The sequence below is a fragment of the Athene noctua genome, chromosome 25 (genome assembly GCF_965140245.1).
Source record: "Athene noctua chromosome 25, bAthNoc1.hap1.1, whole genome shotgun sequence".
Taxonomy (NCBI): domain Eukaryota; kingdom Metazoa; phylum Chordata; class Aves; order Strigiformes; family Strigidae; genus Athene; species Athene noctua.
Genome location: NC_134061.1, coordinates 5,855,088 through 5,870,377, shown reverse-complemented (window position 1 = coordinate 5,870,377; position 15,290 = coordinate 5,855,088). Strand labels below are relative to the sequence as shown.

Below are 15,290 nucleotides of genomic sequence, written 5' to 3'. Positions count from 1 at the left end.
GCCCCGAGCGTGGGGGGGCAGCGAGGAGTGGGGCACCACGGGGCCAAGCGGGGAGCACAGCCAGGGGATGGGGGCGCAGTGGGGCAGCGCAGGGGGGTCCCCCAGCCTCTTGCTGGTCCCCAGCCCCCTGCGGGACCCCAGCCTTGAATTAGCAGCTGTGGGGTGAGCTAATGGGAAAGGGGGGGTTTGGGGCACCGCACATGGCCTGGATCGCTGTGGGGGGATGCCGTGGGGCTGGACAGTAGCAAAGGGGAGGCTCTAGGGCTGGGCGGCAGTGGGGGGACGCTGTGGGGCTGGGCGGTCTTTGGGGGATACCGTGGGGCTGGAGGTCTATGGGGCGATGCCGTGGGGCCGGGGGGCCGTGGGGCGACGCTGTGGGTGCGGGTTCAGTCCGAGTAGATGATGAAGCCGGAGAAGGTGCTGTACTTGTTGTTGTTGCCGCCGTGGGCTTTGCCCCCGTCCAGCTTGATGAAGACCTCGTCCCCCGCGTCCAGGTGCAGGATGACGCTGTTGCTGGCGTAGTCGTAGTTCTGGTCGGCGTCCTGCGCGATGGCGCTGGCCCGCACCTGCGCAGGGGACACCCGCGTTACCCGGCTCAGGGCACGGCTCTGCCCCGGGTCCCACGGGACACCCGGGGTCCCGGCTCAGCCGCAGCCAGGGAGAGCGCCCGCCAGCTCCGGGGCAGCGTGGGGTGCCCTGACCCCCCCCACGGGTGACGCACCCCGGATGGAGGGGGCTGCCCCCAGCACCGCCCGGAGCCTCTCCCTGACCGGGCAGGCTCCGAGCTGGGGCCCTGGCGCTGGGTTTGGGGCCACAGGCCCAGGCTCGGGTGTGGCACCACGACTCGGAGGCGGGGCCCCAGCTCTGGGTCTGCACGGGGGGGACCCCGGCACGGACACGGAACCACGGCTCCGGACTGGGGTGCAGCACCACAGCTCAGGCACGGGATCCCGTCTCGGGTTTGGATGTGAGTCCACAGCTCTGACATGGGACCCCGACCCTGGGTTCGGATGCAGCACCACGGCTGAGACACGGGACCCCATCTCCGGGTTTGGATGTGGGACCCCGGCTCGGACACGGGACCCTGACCTAGTGCAGCTGCGGGACCGTGGCTCAGAGCTGGGACCCCGACTCTGGATTCGGACACAGGACCGTGGCTCAGATGTGGGACCCCGGCTCGGACACAGGACTGCGTCTCCAAGCCCAGCCCGGCCCCAACCAACCTGATTCTCCTGCACATCTTCCCATGAGCTCCCTGTGGACCCTGAGCGTGTAGCGAGGCTGAGCTCAAATCCCCGCAAAACAAGCCTCGCTCTGCACCCTGATCCCGGCCTGCTGGGGGGCGGGATGCTCCCCCCGAGAAATATTTCCTCCGTGCCAGAGGACAAGGCCGGGAGGTGCCGGCAGAGCCGGAGGTGCCGTAACTGCCTGGCAAAGAAGCTCCGTGGCTGGAGCCTGCTGCCACTGCAGAATTATTTGGGTAATCAAATCTCCGCCGGCGCCTTGCCGGGAGATCGCGCAGCGCTGGGTGACAGCGACAAGCCGGCAGGTAAAATCCCAAATGAAATAAATGCAAAAGCGACGCGCTGGGGAGAAGATGCTCCTAATTACAACCGACAACAATGGGCTCTTAATTGGCTCACGCTGGGTGGGGAGGGTCCTCTCCTCATCTCCCCGAGCCGACAGGCAGCCTGCGATGGCGTGCTCAGACACTGTTAACTCTGGAACCTACCGATGTCCCAGCAGGTGGTCCCGTGCTCTCACCCACGCAGCCGTATCCCTCGTGCCATCACCAACACTATCACCCTGTTAATATTCACCCTGTGTATAACCCGCCACCACGAGGGTCCCCATCCCTGGGGGAGGACACCCGGTGAATCTCAGGGGGTCACAGTGTCCCAGTCTCCGGGGGGTGTTGCCTCACAGAGGGTCATGCTGAGGAAGAGGAGGGAGGAAGAAGCAGGGGGGAGGGAGAACGAGGGGAAGCTTTTTGGCGCCGGGCTCTGCTGCCATCGTGTCCCTCCCCCTGCAGCCAGAGCCGCCCAGTGCCATCCATCTTCCCTCGTTAAGGAGCTGCCTCGTCACCACGTGCCCGCCAGCCCTTCGCGCTAACCAGGGAAGACAAATGGCAGCGCCAGGCTGGCCTGAGCCGCTCCCGGCACCACGGTGGCAGAGGAAGTGGGGGCTGCCACCAAGTCCCCCCCTCGGATGGTCTCATCCCCCTCGTGCTGCTCTGTGCCTCAGTTTCTCCGTGCCACAGCCCGGCGCAGCCCCGGGGGGTGGGAACCATGGGGGGGACATGGCCCCCAGCCCCCGCCGCTGGCTCTGCTGCAGCCGCTGTCACTGACCCCGGTGACACTGCTGGGGGGTGTCACCAGCCCTGGGGTCACTGGGATGGTCCCCGACGTGGCCGGCTGCGCCCCAGGGCCCTGGGCTGGCAGGGGGACGGGGGGCAGCGGGGCTGAGCTGCTCGCGGTGACGCTCGGTGCCTCGGGGACACCATGTGCCCCACGTGCCACGGCCACCGTGGCCCAGGACCCCAATGTGTGGCTGTGGGCGCTCCCCAGCACCCCCAAGTGTAGTGGCGGGCGCCCCCCAGCACCCCCAGACATATGCCGGGTGCCCTCCCAGCACCCCCAGGCGCAGCAGTGGGTGCCTCCCTTCGGACCCCTCTGGGCATGGCGGTGGGTGCCCCCCAGCACCCTTGGGGGCAGTAGCAGGTGGCCCCCTGGGCCCCCAGGCACAACACTGGGTGCCCCCAGAATCCCCCCCCAGCAAGGGGGTCCCCCCTGGGGACTGTCCCCAGGCCCCCAACCACAGGGACCCCCCCGGGGCTGTGCCCCTCCCCAGGCCTTTGGCTACACGAGGCAGCCGGGGCCACAGTCACCCCCACCACGGGGACCCCAGAACCGCCCCGTTCCGACCCCGTCCGTCCGTCCGTCCAACCGTCCAGCACCCGCCCCCACCCCGCTGCCCCACTCGCCTGTCTATGGGCTAATACAAATAAGAATAATTAATGCTAATTAACCACCAGGAGCAGCTCCCTCCCAGCGCCGGGGCTCCCCTGGCTCTCATTAACTCCAGCCCCGATGCAGGGTGAGGGGCTGTGCCCAGAACCAGCAGCGCCCAGAGGAAAGTGGGGGGGTCAGACAGACACCCCCGAGTTATAATTCCCTAGGAGGAGGCTGGCATCGACCCCTGTCTACCAGGAAACACCCCGGCAACCCCCGACCCCCCAGCTTTGCCAGGGATGGAGCATTTTTGGTAACAAATCCCTAATTAACCCAATTTTCTCATTTTTGGGGGTATTTTTGGGGTACCTTTTTGAAACTCTCCCGCTGGAGCCAGCCCGCTGAAACGCTCCCCTGCCTCCCGAGCCGCTTCTTTATAAATATTGGAGTGGCGATACCTCGTTAGTAATTAACAACCAGTTAATTAAGCTGCATCGCGCGCCCGACCAAGTGCAGTTCCTCTTGTCGAGGGGCTCCGTAGCTTCTGGAAATTCATCCAGGAGCGTCCGGGTGCATCAATCCCCCACCAGGCTGGGGGGGTCAGAGCTCAGTGGACAGCAGGAGAAGGCAGGAAGGTTTGGGGGTGTCCCCAAAAATACTTTTGTGGAGGAATAAGGGGTTGAGGTGTTTTTTTGGGGATGCTCAGTCTGGAGTTACACAGATGCTGCTTGGGAGAAAGAGCCAGGGGTGCCAAGCGTCGCCAGGACCCTCCAAAATTTGGGACTGGAGTGGGGGACACACAAAAAAAAAAAAAAAAAAAAAAAAAATTAAACTGTTTGGATGGAGAAAAAAAGCTGAGCGGCTTCTGCCTCTGCTGCCCTCCCGACTCAGGGGTTTTAAGAGCCGAGGGGTGAAGTGCTGTGGCTATGACAGGGCTCCCAATTCCCCACACCCCCCCCCAGCTGTTTTTGGGGGTTGATAACGCAAGTTTGGGTTCATTTGGTGTCGTACATCCTCAGGATAAGGATGCACCACAGGGCTGGATGCCGGGAGAAGACGGGAAGTGGGAGCGGGGTGGGATGAATCCCGGTGAGGATGCCGGTTGTGGTGACACCCAAGGGAACTGAGCTCAGGTGACGTTTTGGGGGTCACGACCACATCTTGGGCCTCAGGTCATGGCTGGGGGGACACAGTGTGAGAAAGGGGCAGCGCTATGGACATCACCCGAAAACAGCGGGGATGGAGGGTCTCGGGATTGGGAGGATTTTCAGATGGACGGGGTCTGGGGGGGATGCCGGAGTGGGGCGGGGGACAGGGACGGAGCCAGCCTCGGGGTGTCCCCCCATGGTGTCCCCTCGCAGCCCGGACGGGATGAGGACATGTCTCCTCACCCAGCGGCAGCAGGACTGGCTCTGGGCCGGGGGGGCTGCACCCCACAATTGGGGCAGAAGCTGCCCCCTCCAGGGACTGTCCCCTGTGGAGGAGCCTTGTCCCCGCCGGGGAGGGCAGGACACCCTGGGGACACTGTGGGGACACCCCAAGGCACCCCAGAGGCATGACAGGGCACGTCTGTGGGGCCAAGGAAAGGACCAAGGGGACCCTTGGGGACATGGCAGGGCAGCCTGGCTGTGGTGGCAGCGTGTGCCCCCAGTGCTGGGAGAGGGACGGGGTACCCGGGGGAGCATCTCTGGGCATGGGAGCAAGATGGGGCACCCCGGGGGTGCACCCGGAGCCCAAAACTGCTACTGGAGGAAGGATGGGGCACCCCTGGGGTGCATCTTTGGGGCTGGGAGTTGGATGGGGCACCCCAGGAACACACTCAGGGCCCATCATCGCTACTGGGAAAAACACAGAGCCTCTTGGGGGCAAATCTCCAGGGCTGGCAGAAGGATGGGCCATGCCGTGGATGCATCTCTGGAGCTGGGAGCAGGACAGGGCACCCTGGGGATGCACCCAGCGCCCATCACTGCCACTGGAGAAGGATGTGGCATCCTGGGGTGCATCCCTGGGGCTGGGAAAAGGACGGGGCTCCCCGGGGGAAGCACCCAGAGCTCATCGTCAGCACTGGGAGAAGGATGTGACATACTGAGGGTTCACCTCTGGGGCCAGGAGAAGGATGGAGCACCCAGGGGGTGCATCCCTGGGGCTGGGAAAAGGACGGGGCACCCTGAGGAAGCACCCAGCGCCCTTCTCCGGTGCTGGGGGGGCAGTGACATCTCCCGTCCCCGCGGGGGGGCTGGTAGTTAGGATGGCCAGCCCTTACCTGGCCGTTTTTGCAGAGGTCGGCCCACATGCTGGTGCCGTCGCCGCCGCGCATGAGGACGTGGTAGGTGAAGAAGCAGGTGCCGGGGATGGCGCAGGTGAACTTGCCGGAGGCAGCGTCGTAGCTGTTGCCCAGGTTGGTGACCACGTCGTCGAACTTGAGGACCTCGTAGCCCTCGTGGGGGTTCTTGAGGCCGGCGTAGAATGCGACGCGCGGCACCGTGCTGTAGTTTGCCGCACTCACGGCACCCGTAGCCCCTGGTCCCGGTAATCCCGATGGTCCTGGTCGTCCCACTTCACCCCGTGCCCCCACCGGTCCCGGTGGTCCCGGTTCTCCCGGTGGTCCCGGCGGCCCCGGTTTCCCCGGTCGCCCCGGCTTGCCCTGGGGACCCTGCACCAGGGTGGAAGGCGGCGGGAGAGGTCCGCGTTCGGCCGGTTGCGGAGCGGGTGCGGCGGCGGGGCCGTAGGGCTCGCAGACCATCCGGCATGTCCCCAGCATCTCGTAGCGTCCGTCGGTACCGGCGGAGCTCACCAGCACCGGGATGAGCACCACCAGCACCAGCACCATCACCACCCCCGCCGCGGCCGCCAGTAAAGTTTTGCGGCCCAGGCTGAGCCGCCGCCCGGCCGGGGCGCGTTGTCGGCCGGGGGCGGGAATGGTGGCGGTGGGGGGGAGCAGGGCGGCGGCGACGCGGGGGGGCTCGGGGGTGGCGGCGGCGGTGGCCGCTCCGCTGCGCTCCGCTGGCTCCGGTGCGCCCCGCGCCCGCCCAGGCCACGCCCACTGTCACCGGGCCACGCCCCCTCCCGCCCCGACCGCGCCCCCCGTCACGCCCCGTCCCGCCCCGGACACGCCCACGCCCCGCGCGGGGACACGCCCCCTCTGCCGCGCCCCCCGCCCCCCCGCAGCCACTCGCGCCCGCACCCGCCCGTGACCCGGGGTCTCCGTGGGGCCCCGGTCCCCCCGCCCCCGGCTGCCCCCCTGAACCCCCCCACCGCTGGGGACCCCTCCGTGGCCCCGTCCCGTCCCCCCCCCCGACCCGCGTGGGCCGTCCCCGCGCGGTCACCCCGAGCCACGCCCTGTCCCCACGGGCCCAAGCGGTGCCACCCCCGGCCCCGAGCAGCCGCCGGCCCCGCACCCACGGGGGCCGGAGCTCCGTCACCTCCGAGCCCGGCAGCCGGCGGCTGGGGACACCCTTGGGACCCATCACCTGTGTCCCCACGGGGGACAGTCCCCAGAGCACACCCAGGGCCCTTCCCTCCCACCCGCCTCAGTTTCCCCGCCCGGAGGGTCGGGCTCTGCGGGCGCCCACGCCTCGGGACAGCCCGGGTGACACTCGCGTGGCCAAGCACCCACCCCCCAGGAGCACCCATCGGGGTCAACCGCGGGGTTGCAGGACAGGATGTCACCGCCGGTGGCAAAGGCCATGGTGACAATGGGGCACCCACGGGTGCCACCGCGGGGACGGCCGGGCCACGCTAAGGGGTGACAGCCACACAAAAGAGCCGTCCCCGGGGGGCTGAGCACCGGCGGGCTCGTGACACGGGGACACACGGCTGCGCCCGCTCCGCCGCCTGCCATCTCCATCAGCCTCGGCGGGGACAGCAGGACGCGATGGCAAGTGACAGCCGCCGCCAGCGCCGGGGGTGAGCGAAGGACACAGGGACGGGAGGGGGACACGTGGGGGGACAGGGTGGGACACACACACACACACACACACACACACACACACGCACACACGCAGCCGGGGCTTTGGTGGCCCCAGGTGACAACACCAAGGTGGTGTCAACCCTGGTGGCACTTATGGGGTCCATGAGGTCATCGCCCAACCCCCCAATCCCACCCTGGGGGCACGTCCCCTTCCTGTGTCACACCCGCGCGGTGTCTCCAGACTCCAGGGGACGAGCGGGGGACAGACCCCAGCCCGCCAACCCAAAAGGGGGGGGACCAAGGGGACACTTGGCAGCCCATCGATCACCCCTGCATCCCACCCCAGCTCCCGCAGAGCCTTTAATTTAATCAGTGTGCAAAAATCAATTAGCCAGCTTTAAGGAGGCAATTATTCCCGGGCCTTAACGAGGCTTGGGGGGGGGAGAGTATTTTGGGGTGGGAGTGCTGTCAGCCCCGTGACCCCCCCCAAGCTGTCCTGTCATGTCATTGGCTCCTTCCTGGTTCTTCTCTCCATCGTGTGCGTGTCCCCCCCCGACTCCTCGTTATCTTTCTTTTTTAACGAGAGCCTAAAAATACGCCTCGCCGAGGTCACGGGCTGCGTGAGTCACCCGCCAGCGCTGCGCTGCGGTGCCCGGGGTGGGCAAGGGGCTCTGCGTGGGGACGGGGTGGCTGTGGCAGGACACAGGGGGGACACAGGCGCGCCCGGGTTGCATCAGGGCACTCGTGTCACCGGGAGGGTGAGGGGACATCCTCGGCGCTGGCCACAGTGTCCTCGAGTGATGGGACCACAGCCCCAGGCCACCCCATTGCCACAGGTCATTGTGTCCCCACAGCACGGCCAACGGCCAGGAACATCTCACCACCCTGGGCCAGCACGTCGCCATGGCACGGCCAGCGGACCGGAACATCTCACCACCCTGGGCCACCACGTCGCCACGGCACGGCCAGCGGACCGGAACATCTCACCACCCTGGGCCAGCACGTCGCCACGGCACGGCCAGCGGACCGGAACATCTCACTACCCTGGGCCACCACGTCGCCACGGCACGGCCAGCGGACCGGAACATCTCACCACCCTGGGCCACCACGTCGCCACGGCACGGCCAGCGGACCGGAACATCTCACCACCCTGGGCCAGCACGTCGCCACGGCACGGCCAGCGGACCGGAACATCTCACCACCCTGGGCCAGCACGTCGCCACGGCACGGCCAGCGGACCGGAACATCTCACCACCCTGGGCCACCACGTCGCCACGGCACGGCCAGCGGACCGGAACATGTCACCACCCGGGGCCACCACGTCGCCACGGCACGGCCAGCGGACCGGAACATCTCACCACCCTGGGCCAGCACGTCGCCACGGCACGGCCAGCGGACCGGAACATCTCACCACCCTGGGCCAGCACGTCGCCACGGCATGGCCAGCGGACCGGAACATCTCACCACCCTGGGCCAGCACGTCGCCACGGCACGGCCAGCGGACCGGAACATCTCACCACCCGGGGCCACCACGTCGCCACGGCACGGCCAGCGGACCGGAACATCTCACCACCCTGGGCCACCACGTCGCCATGGCACGGCCAGCGGACCGGAACATCTCACCACCCTGGGCCACCACGTCGCCACGGCACGGCCAGCGGACCGGAACATCTCACCACCCTGGGCCAGCACGTCGCCACGGCACGGCCAGCGGACCGGAACATCTCACCACCCTGGGCCACCACCTCCCCATGGTACGGCCACCAGCCCAGGTCACCTTCCCCCCCCCCCAAGCCATCATGTCCCAGTCCCAGGCCACCTTACTGCCACAGTCCACTGTGTACCAATGACAGGTCCACCACCCCAGGCTACCACGTCCCCGGCCATGTCCCTACAGCCTGGCTACAGAGCCGTGATGGCTTCACCACCACCCTGGGGCAGCAGCACCCTATGGATGGGGACAACACCCCCAGGTGACCCTGGCTGGAGGCCCCAAGGCGGTCCCTGTCCCTGTCCCCAACCCCAGTAGAGGGAGGGGGTGCAGCGCAGCCCCCCAAGCCGGCTCTGAGCCAGCTCTGTCCACCTGGGGACAGACAACTGATGGCAAATCTGCAAAGGGCCACATTTGTGATAGCGGGAGGGGGACAAGGGACACAGCTTGGAGGTGACAGCAGTGGCTGCAGTGGCAGCGGGGGCTGCAGTGGCTGCGGCTGCGGCGGCGGCTCTGCTCGACGCCAGCCGCTGTTGTTCCTCTGCAAAGGTTGAGCAAACAGCAGCGCTCACAGAATCGATGCGCAGCCGAGCCCCCGGCTGTTTGCTCTGGCAGTGTGACGCGGGGAGGTGAGTGGGCGATGCCGGGGGGCCCTGATCGATGCTGCGGGGCACAGGTTCAGCCTGGGGGGTGGATGTTCCCCCCCTCCCTGCCTGCTGCTCACTGGGGAGCTCATTAAGGGGATTTGGGAAAGGGTGAGGGCAGCCAGGCCAGGCCAGGGGCTTTCGTAGGGCTCAGCGCTGCTCCGTGCCTCAGTTTCCCATCCCAACACTGTGGCAGGGCGGGACCTGCTCTGCAGCTGCGCCACAGATGCTGCCCGTAGGACCACGCATCGCTGGGGGGGACATGGTGTCTTGGGGACACTGTGCCCGGGTGGCACCCTGGCACCTGCTGCCCAGCCCCTGCTGAGCAACAGTAATTAGGACTCAGAGCCTGAAATAACTAACGAACCCGACGTTGGCCCACACGGACGAGCTTAGGGAGGGAGCTGGTGTTGGCAAGCTGTCCCTGATGATTTTGGGTGCTGTCCTGCAAAATCATGCCGTGTCCTCAGGGTGGGGCCCAGGAGGGGCTGTGGGAGGGAGACACCCAGCTGTGGGCAGTGAGGGCAGGGCTGGGCCCTCAGCCCCTGGCCGGGGTGGGCAGGACCCCCCAGGGCAATGGGAGCCTGGGCTGCACAGGCTGGGGCATTGCTGGGAAGGCGGCCAGGTCCGCTGAGCTCCCACCTGGGGCTTCCCCTGCTGGTTCCCACTGCCTTGATGGCATCCACCCATCATTCCATCCATCCTTCCATCCATCCATCCATCCATCCATCCATCCATCCATCCACCCATCATTCCATCCATCCATCCATCCATCCATCCATCCATCCTTCCATCCATCCATCCTTCCTTCCATCCATCCATCCTTCCATCCATTCCTGCATCCAGTAGCCCCCCCCGGCAGGACCCGGTGGCCCCTCCTGTGCAGGCTGTGCCCCGCTCTCAAGGGAGGACACCAGCCCCTCCAGCCACACAGCCTCCAGCCCCGCGTCCCCTCCATCCCTGAGACAGGGCACCACGGCCGCCTCGCCAGGAGGCAGATCATTAAAAGGAGGCATTCCCAAGGAGTTTTCCAGGCTGTTTGTGCCCGGGGAGAGGTGGCGCCAGCACAGGTCAGCGCGGCCCCGTGGACCCATCCTGAGGTGGAGATGGTCCCGGCAGGAGCCAACACCTGCCTCTTGGTGCCAGGCTGGGGAGAAAAGGGGTCAAACCCTCCAGGGCTGGAGGTGCCTCTGGCCAGGGCTGGGCTGGGAGGTGTCCGGTGCCCCGCTTGCTGTGATGAGTGTGTCAGGGCTCAGCGGGGTGGCAGGGACGTGCCACTCAACACCCAGCCCAGGAGATGAGGGACACCTGGGGACAGGGCTGCAGGACAGAGGCAAGGGCGAGGCGGGTCCCAGCACCCGCCACAACAGGGGCAGATGGTGCTCCTGGTTGGCTGCCTGCCCACTGGCTGGTTGGCTGGCTGGCTCTTTGGGTAGCTGGCTGGTGGCCAGATGGCTAGCTGGCTGGTTGGACACATGGATAGCTCATTGGCCAGTCGGCCAGTTGCCTGCCTGGCTAGCCACATAGCTAGATGGCTAGTTGGATGCTTGGGCAGCTCCTCGGCCAGTTGCCTGCCTGGCTAGCTGCACAGCTAGATGGCTGGTTGGCTGGCTGGCAGGTAGATGACTGGTCAGCTGCTTGGCTGACTGGCTGGCCAACCAGCTGGTTGGCTGGTTGGTAGAAGGCTAGGTGGTGGGTTGACTGACTGGCTGGCTGGTTGGTTGGCTAGCTGGCCAGCTGTCTGGTTGATTGCCTGGCTGGCTTGTTAGCTAGATGGCTGGCTGGCTGGCCAGTTGACCAACAGGCTGTTTGGCTAGCTGGTTGATTGGCTGGCCAGTTGACCAGTTGGCTGGTGGAGGGCCAGTTGACCCAGGGGGTTTGCTGGCTGGCCAGCAGCAGGCTGATTGGCTAGCTGGCCAGCTGGGTTAGACCTGGCCTCGGGGACAGGGACATGCCAGCACCCCCAGCCCAACGGCAGGCACCATCCCTTGCCCAGTGAGGGGAGCCCAGCTGCAGGCAGGGTGACAAGGTGGGGGCGGCACATCCCCCCCGTCCCTGTCCCCATCACGCTGCCTCTCATTACGGACACGGCAGGGCCGCCACCCTCCCGCCGTGCAGCAATTAAGGGCTGCCAACACGGCTACTTAATTAGAGCTGGGCTGATGGGGTGGGCTGGTGAGTGATGGGAAGTGGCTGCTCGCCTGGCAGCCGGGTCCAGCCATGGGGCCACTGGACAGAGGGGACAGGCTCGGGGACGTGGGGTGGGGATTAGCGGGCACTTGGGCTGCTGGGACCTGCGGGGCTGTCCCCAGGGCGCCCCACGGCTGGCAGGGATGGCGTGTGACACAGCTGGGGGATGCGCAGTGACACTGGGTGACAACCCACGGGATGTGCAGGGGGTGGCACTGGGGTGTACCCTGTGCAGTGACAGTGTGTGACACCCCAGGCCATGCCGTGACAATAACACCCGGTGACACCCCGTGGGCCACGCGGCGACAGCGACACTGGGTGATACGCTGCGGGACAGCAGTGACAGTGACGCTGCGTGACACCCCGTGGGCCATGCAGTGACACAGCGCTGTGTGACATCCCGTGCACCAGGCACTGATGGTGACTCTGTATGACAACCCACGGGAGCTGCAGTGACACTGTGTGGCACCCAGCGGCCCCGCGGTGACAATGACACCCTGTGCACTGCGCGGTGACAGTGACACCGTGTGACACCCCAGGGAGCAACAGTGACACTGTGTGATACCGCAGGGCTGCGCAGCAGCACCAGGTGACACGAATGGGACTGTGCAGCCATGATGACATGGTGTGACACCCCAGGGGCCGTGCAGTGACAGTGACACCGTGCCACACCCCAGGGACCGTGCAGGGACAGGAACACCTGTGACACCAGGGGCCATGCAGGTCCCTGCTGGGGGTCCCTCCCTCGTGGGTATTGGGGCCCCCACCCAGCCCATACCTGGGGACAGTCCCCACTGCGGATGTCACCCTGTGCCTGCGGAGGGAGGACCTGCCAGGTCCAGGACACCTGCACCCCCCCACCTGCCCGGTGGGTGCCCCGTGATGGGTGCTGGGGAGGGGGTGCACCAGGGAAGGGGTGCTCTGGGGAGGGGGTGCCCAGGAGAAGGTGTACACTGAGGAGGGGGTGCTCCAGGGAAGGGGTGCACAGGAAAAGGGGTGCACTGGAGAAGAGGGTGCTCTGGGGTGGGGGGGTGCTCCGGGAAGGGGGTGCACCAGAAAAGGGGTGCTCCAGGGAGGGGGTGCACCAGGAGGGAGTGCTCTGTGGAAGGGGGTGCACCGGTGAAGGGGTTATTCTGGGGAGGGGGGGCACCAGGAAAGGGGGGCTCTGAGGAAGGGTGTGCTTCAAGGAAGGAGGTGCTCTGGGAAGGGGGTGCTGCAGGGTCAGGGTGCAGCAGGACAGGGTGCTCCAGGAGTGGGGTGCTCCATGGAAGGGCTTCACTGGGGAAGGGATGCCCTAGGGAAGGGGTGCTCCAGGAATGGGGTGCGCAGGAGAAAGGGTGAGCTGGGGAGGGGATGCACAGGAGAGGAGCAGCCGTCTGTCACGAGCCCCCAGCAGCCGCAGCGGAATTGATCCGGCCGCCAATTTGCAGCAGTTAAATATTTGGGTTGCGCGCGGCCGGGCCGGCTCCTGCTCAAACAGCCCTCGGTGAGAGGAGACGGATGGGCCACGGCGAGCCGCTGCTCCAGACACGGCCCGATCGATGGCGGGAGGCGCAGCGAGAAGGGGCGGCCTCAGCACATGGGGCTGGGGGGATGCAGCGGCGATAGGGGATGCGGCACAGAGCCCTCGGGCCTCCGCTGGCACCCGCGGGCCACTTGGAGCCCATGTGGCGGCAGCATCCGTGTCACAAGTGCAGGGGTCTCAGCCAGGGGGTCCCTGCTGGGGCCGGACAGGCGCTGCCCTTCAGGCCCCCTCCACGGCCATCGATTGAGCTATCGAGGCCACCCAGCAGCCTGCGGAGCAGAGCCATCAGGCACCCGCTGGGTACAGCTGCGGGCTGAGCCAGGTGGCCACCGGCATGGACACAGCGGGTCCTGCCAGCGGGTCCCCAAGGGGGGTTGGCTGGGGACTGCCCGGGAGCGGGACCCAGGCAGGTCTGCAGGTGCCATGGCCAGGTACCAGGGGGCACCCACGGGAGGCACTTGGTGGCCAAGCACCAGGCTGAGGAGCCTTTCCCGGGTGGGTGCCAACACCCAGGCACGCAGCCCACCCATGGGCTCACCCCCAGCTCAGCCCAGGACACTGGGCACCCCCAAACCAGGCACCCCAAGGCCACACCGGCCCCACGGCCAGAGCTGTGGGGAGCCCTGCGCCTCGCCACCCCCCTGAAATCACTCACCCCCCGGGCCCTGCTAAACTCGTTAGTGGCCGGCAAACGTCAGCAGGGCAGGAGCAAAGCGCCAAATGTGATTACAGCGCCCGTCTCACTTTCTCCTTCCCCCCCCCGGCCTCATCGCAGCCCCATTTATCGCGGTGGCGAGCCAGGAGGGAGGAAGGCAATCAGCGCTTATCTCGGGCTGAGGCTGTCCTGCTCCAGCCCTGATTTATGGCTGGCTGCGAGGGGCTCCCGGCACCACCACCGCAATTAAGGGAGCATTAAAAAGCAGGGGAGGGAACCGGCAGAGGGCCGACACTCTGGCCTCCAGCCTCAGCTGGGACTCGGTCCCAAAAAACCTGCTATTTCTGTCCCTCTGGTACATACCTCTGCAGGCAGGCAGCTTGCTGGGAGAATTACGGCAGGGGTAAAAGTGCACTTGGAAGAGTTACTCTAGAAACCACATCCAAACGGGGTTTGAAAACACTTGTGCTGTCACAGGGCCTGTACAGATATAAGATCCACAGTTCAAGGTATAAATATTTAACAAGCTTGGGTTTGAACTGTACACAAGGGTAGAGAGTCCAGCCTGTTCCTGCAGATGTTACAGGCAGGAGCCAGAACCAGTTTTTCCCCAAATACACCATTTGTTGGTGTATTTGGTCTGTGCCAACTAAATCAAGCAGGGGGGAAAGCTGAAACATGAGCCACAGAGGCTAGTCAGGCTGGAAAACTCCAGTTATTCCTGCTGTGAGGAACGGTGCCCTGGGAGATGTAACCCAGAGCCATGAGGAAGTGGCTTTTAAAGACTGAGGTGCCCAAATTTTCCCTGTATCTTGACTCCTTCGGTTTCTGGGCACAGCACAAGTCAGTCGCCTCAAGCCACACACCCAGCGTGCCACGGGCCAAAAGGCATCCTCCAGCGCCATGCTACACACCCAGTCCTGCTCCTTGCTCCCATCCTTGACTCTGACGGGGCCTGGCACACTGACAGACTGGTGTTTGGCTTGAGGGGGCTGCAATGAGAAAAAAAAATAATCATAAAATACATCGCTAGCCTGGTGGGGAAAAACCCGCGAGCACAACTGCCACCATGCCCCAGCCCCCGGGCCCTTTGGCTGGTACCGGCTGTGCTGACAGTTCCTGCCGGGCTGGGCCCTGGCTGAGTAACGGCGCTTTCCTGGCGGTCCCGAGCCCAGGCCCGGCCGTGGCCACCCCGCGGCCTCCCCAAACCCGGCGGGTCCCCGTAGCTCCTGCCCAGGGCCTGGGACACGGTCAGGCCGGGCGGGTCAGGCCGGGCCACGCCGGGCGGCGGACCAGGGCCGGGCAGGCCCCGGAGGGACCCCCCGCACCGGGCCGGGCCTGGCCGCCGCCCGCGGGGTGCGAGGGCCGGAGCGGGTCCCCTCACGGGGCCCTCACCCACTCACCCGCCGACCGGCTTCAGCGCGGCGCAGGGTCCCGCGCGCCTATTGGCTGGTGGGAAGACGGGTCCCTCTCCCAGCCAACCGGCGCCGCCCTCCTTGGGCTCGCCCCGCCCCCTCGGGCAGGAAGCGGGTGGCGGCGCCGACACCGCGGTCCTGCAGGGGAACGGGCGACGGGGGAGACGGGCCGCGGCTCTCCGGCGCGGCGGGTGGCCCCGCGCGGCTGCCGCGGTGCGGCCGAGCCCTCCGGCCCCCGGAGCCCCGCCCCGGGGCGCCCCCAGAGCCCGACGGGAACTGTAGTCCCGGC

The 15,290-nt window shown here is 66.5% G+C and overlaps 1 protein-coding gene across 3 annotated transcripts; it reads right to left on the bottom strand.

Moving 5' to 3' along the window:
- Positions 1 to 118: 118 nt before the first annotated feature.
- Positions 119 to 15,271, bottom strand: LOC141970113 (C1q-related factor-like). 3 transcript variants are annotated; one of them, XR_012635158.1, is made up of 4 exons: positions 14,990 to 15,271; positions 14,501 to 14,578; positions 13,950 to 14,066; positions 475 to 566 (listed from the first exon to the last, which is right to left on the bottom strand). XR_012635158.1 is itself a non-coding variant. In XM_074926482.1 (2 exons), exons 1-2 carry the CDS (start codon positions 5,779 to 5,781, stop codon positions 387 to 389), a joined length of 747 nt encoding a protein of 248 aa, XP_074782583.1. In that variant the 5' UTR covers positions 5,782 to 5,893; the 3' UTR covers positions 119 to 386. The 3 variants fall into 3 exon arrangements, 1 of the variants encoding a protein (XP_074782583.1); XR_012635157.1 differs by having other exon boundaries at positions 13,950 to 14,578; XM_074926482.1 differs by lacking the exons at positions 13,950 to 14,066; positions 14,501 to 14,578; positions 14,990 to 15,271 and adding an exon at positions 5,215 to 5,893 and having other exon boundaries at positions 119 to 566.
- Between the last annotated feature and the right edge of the window lie 19 nt (positions 15,272 to 15,290).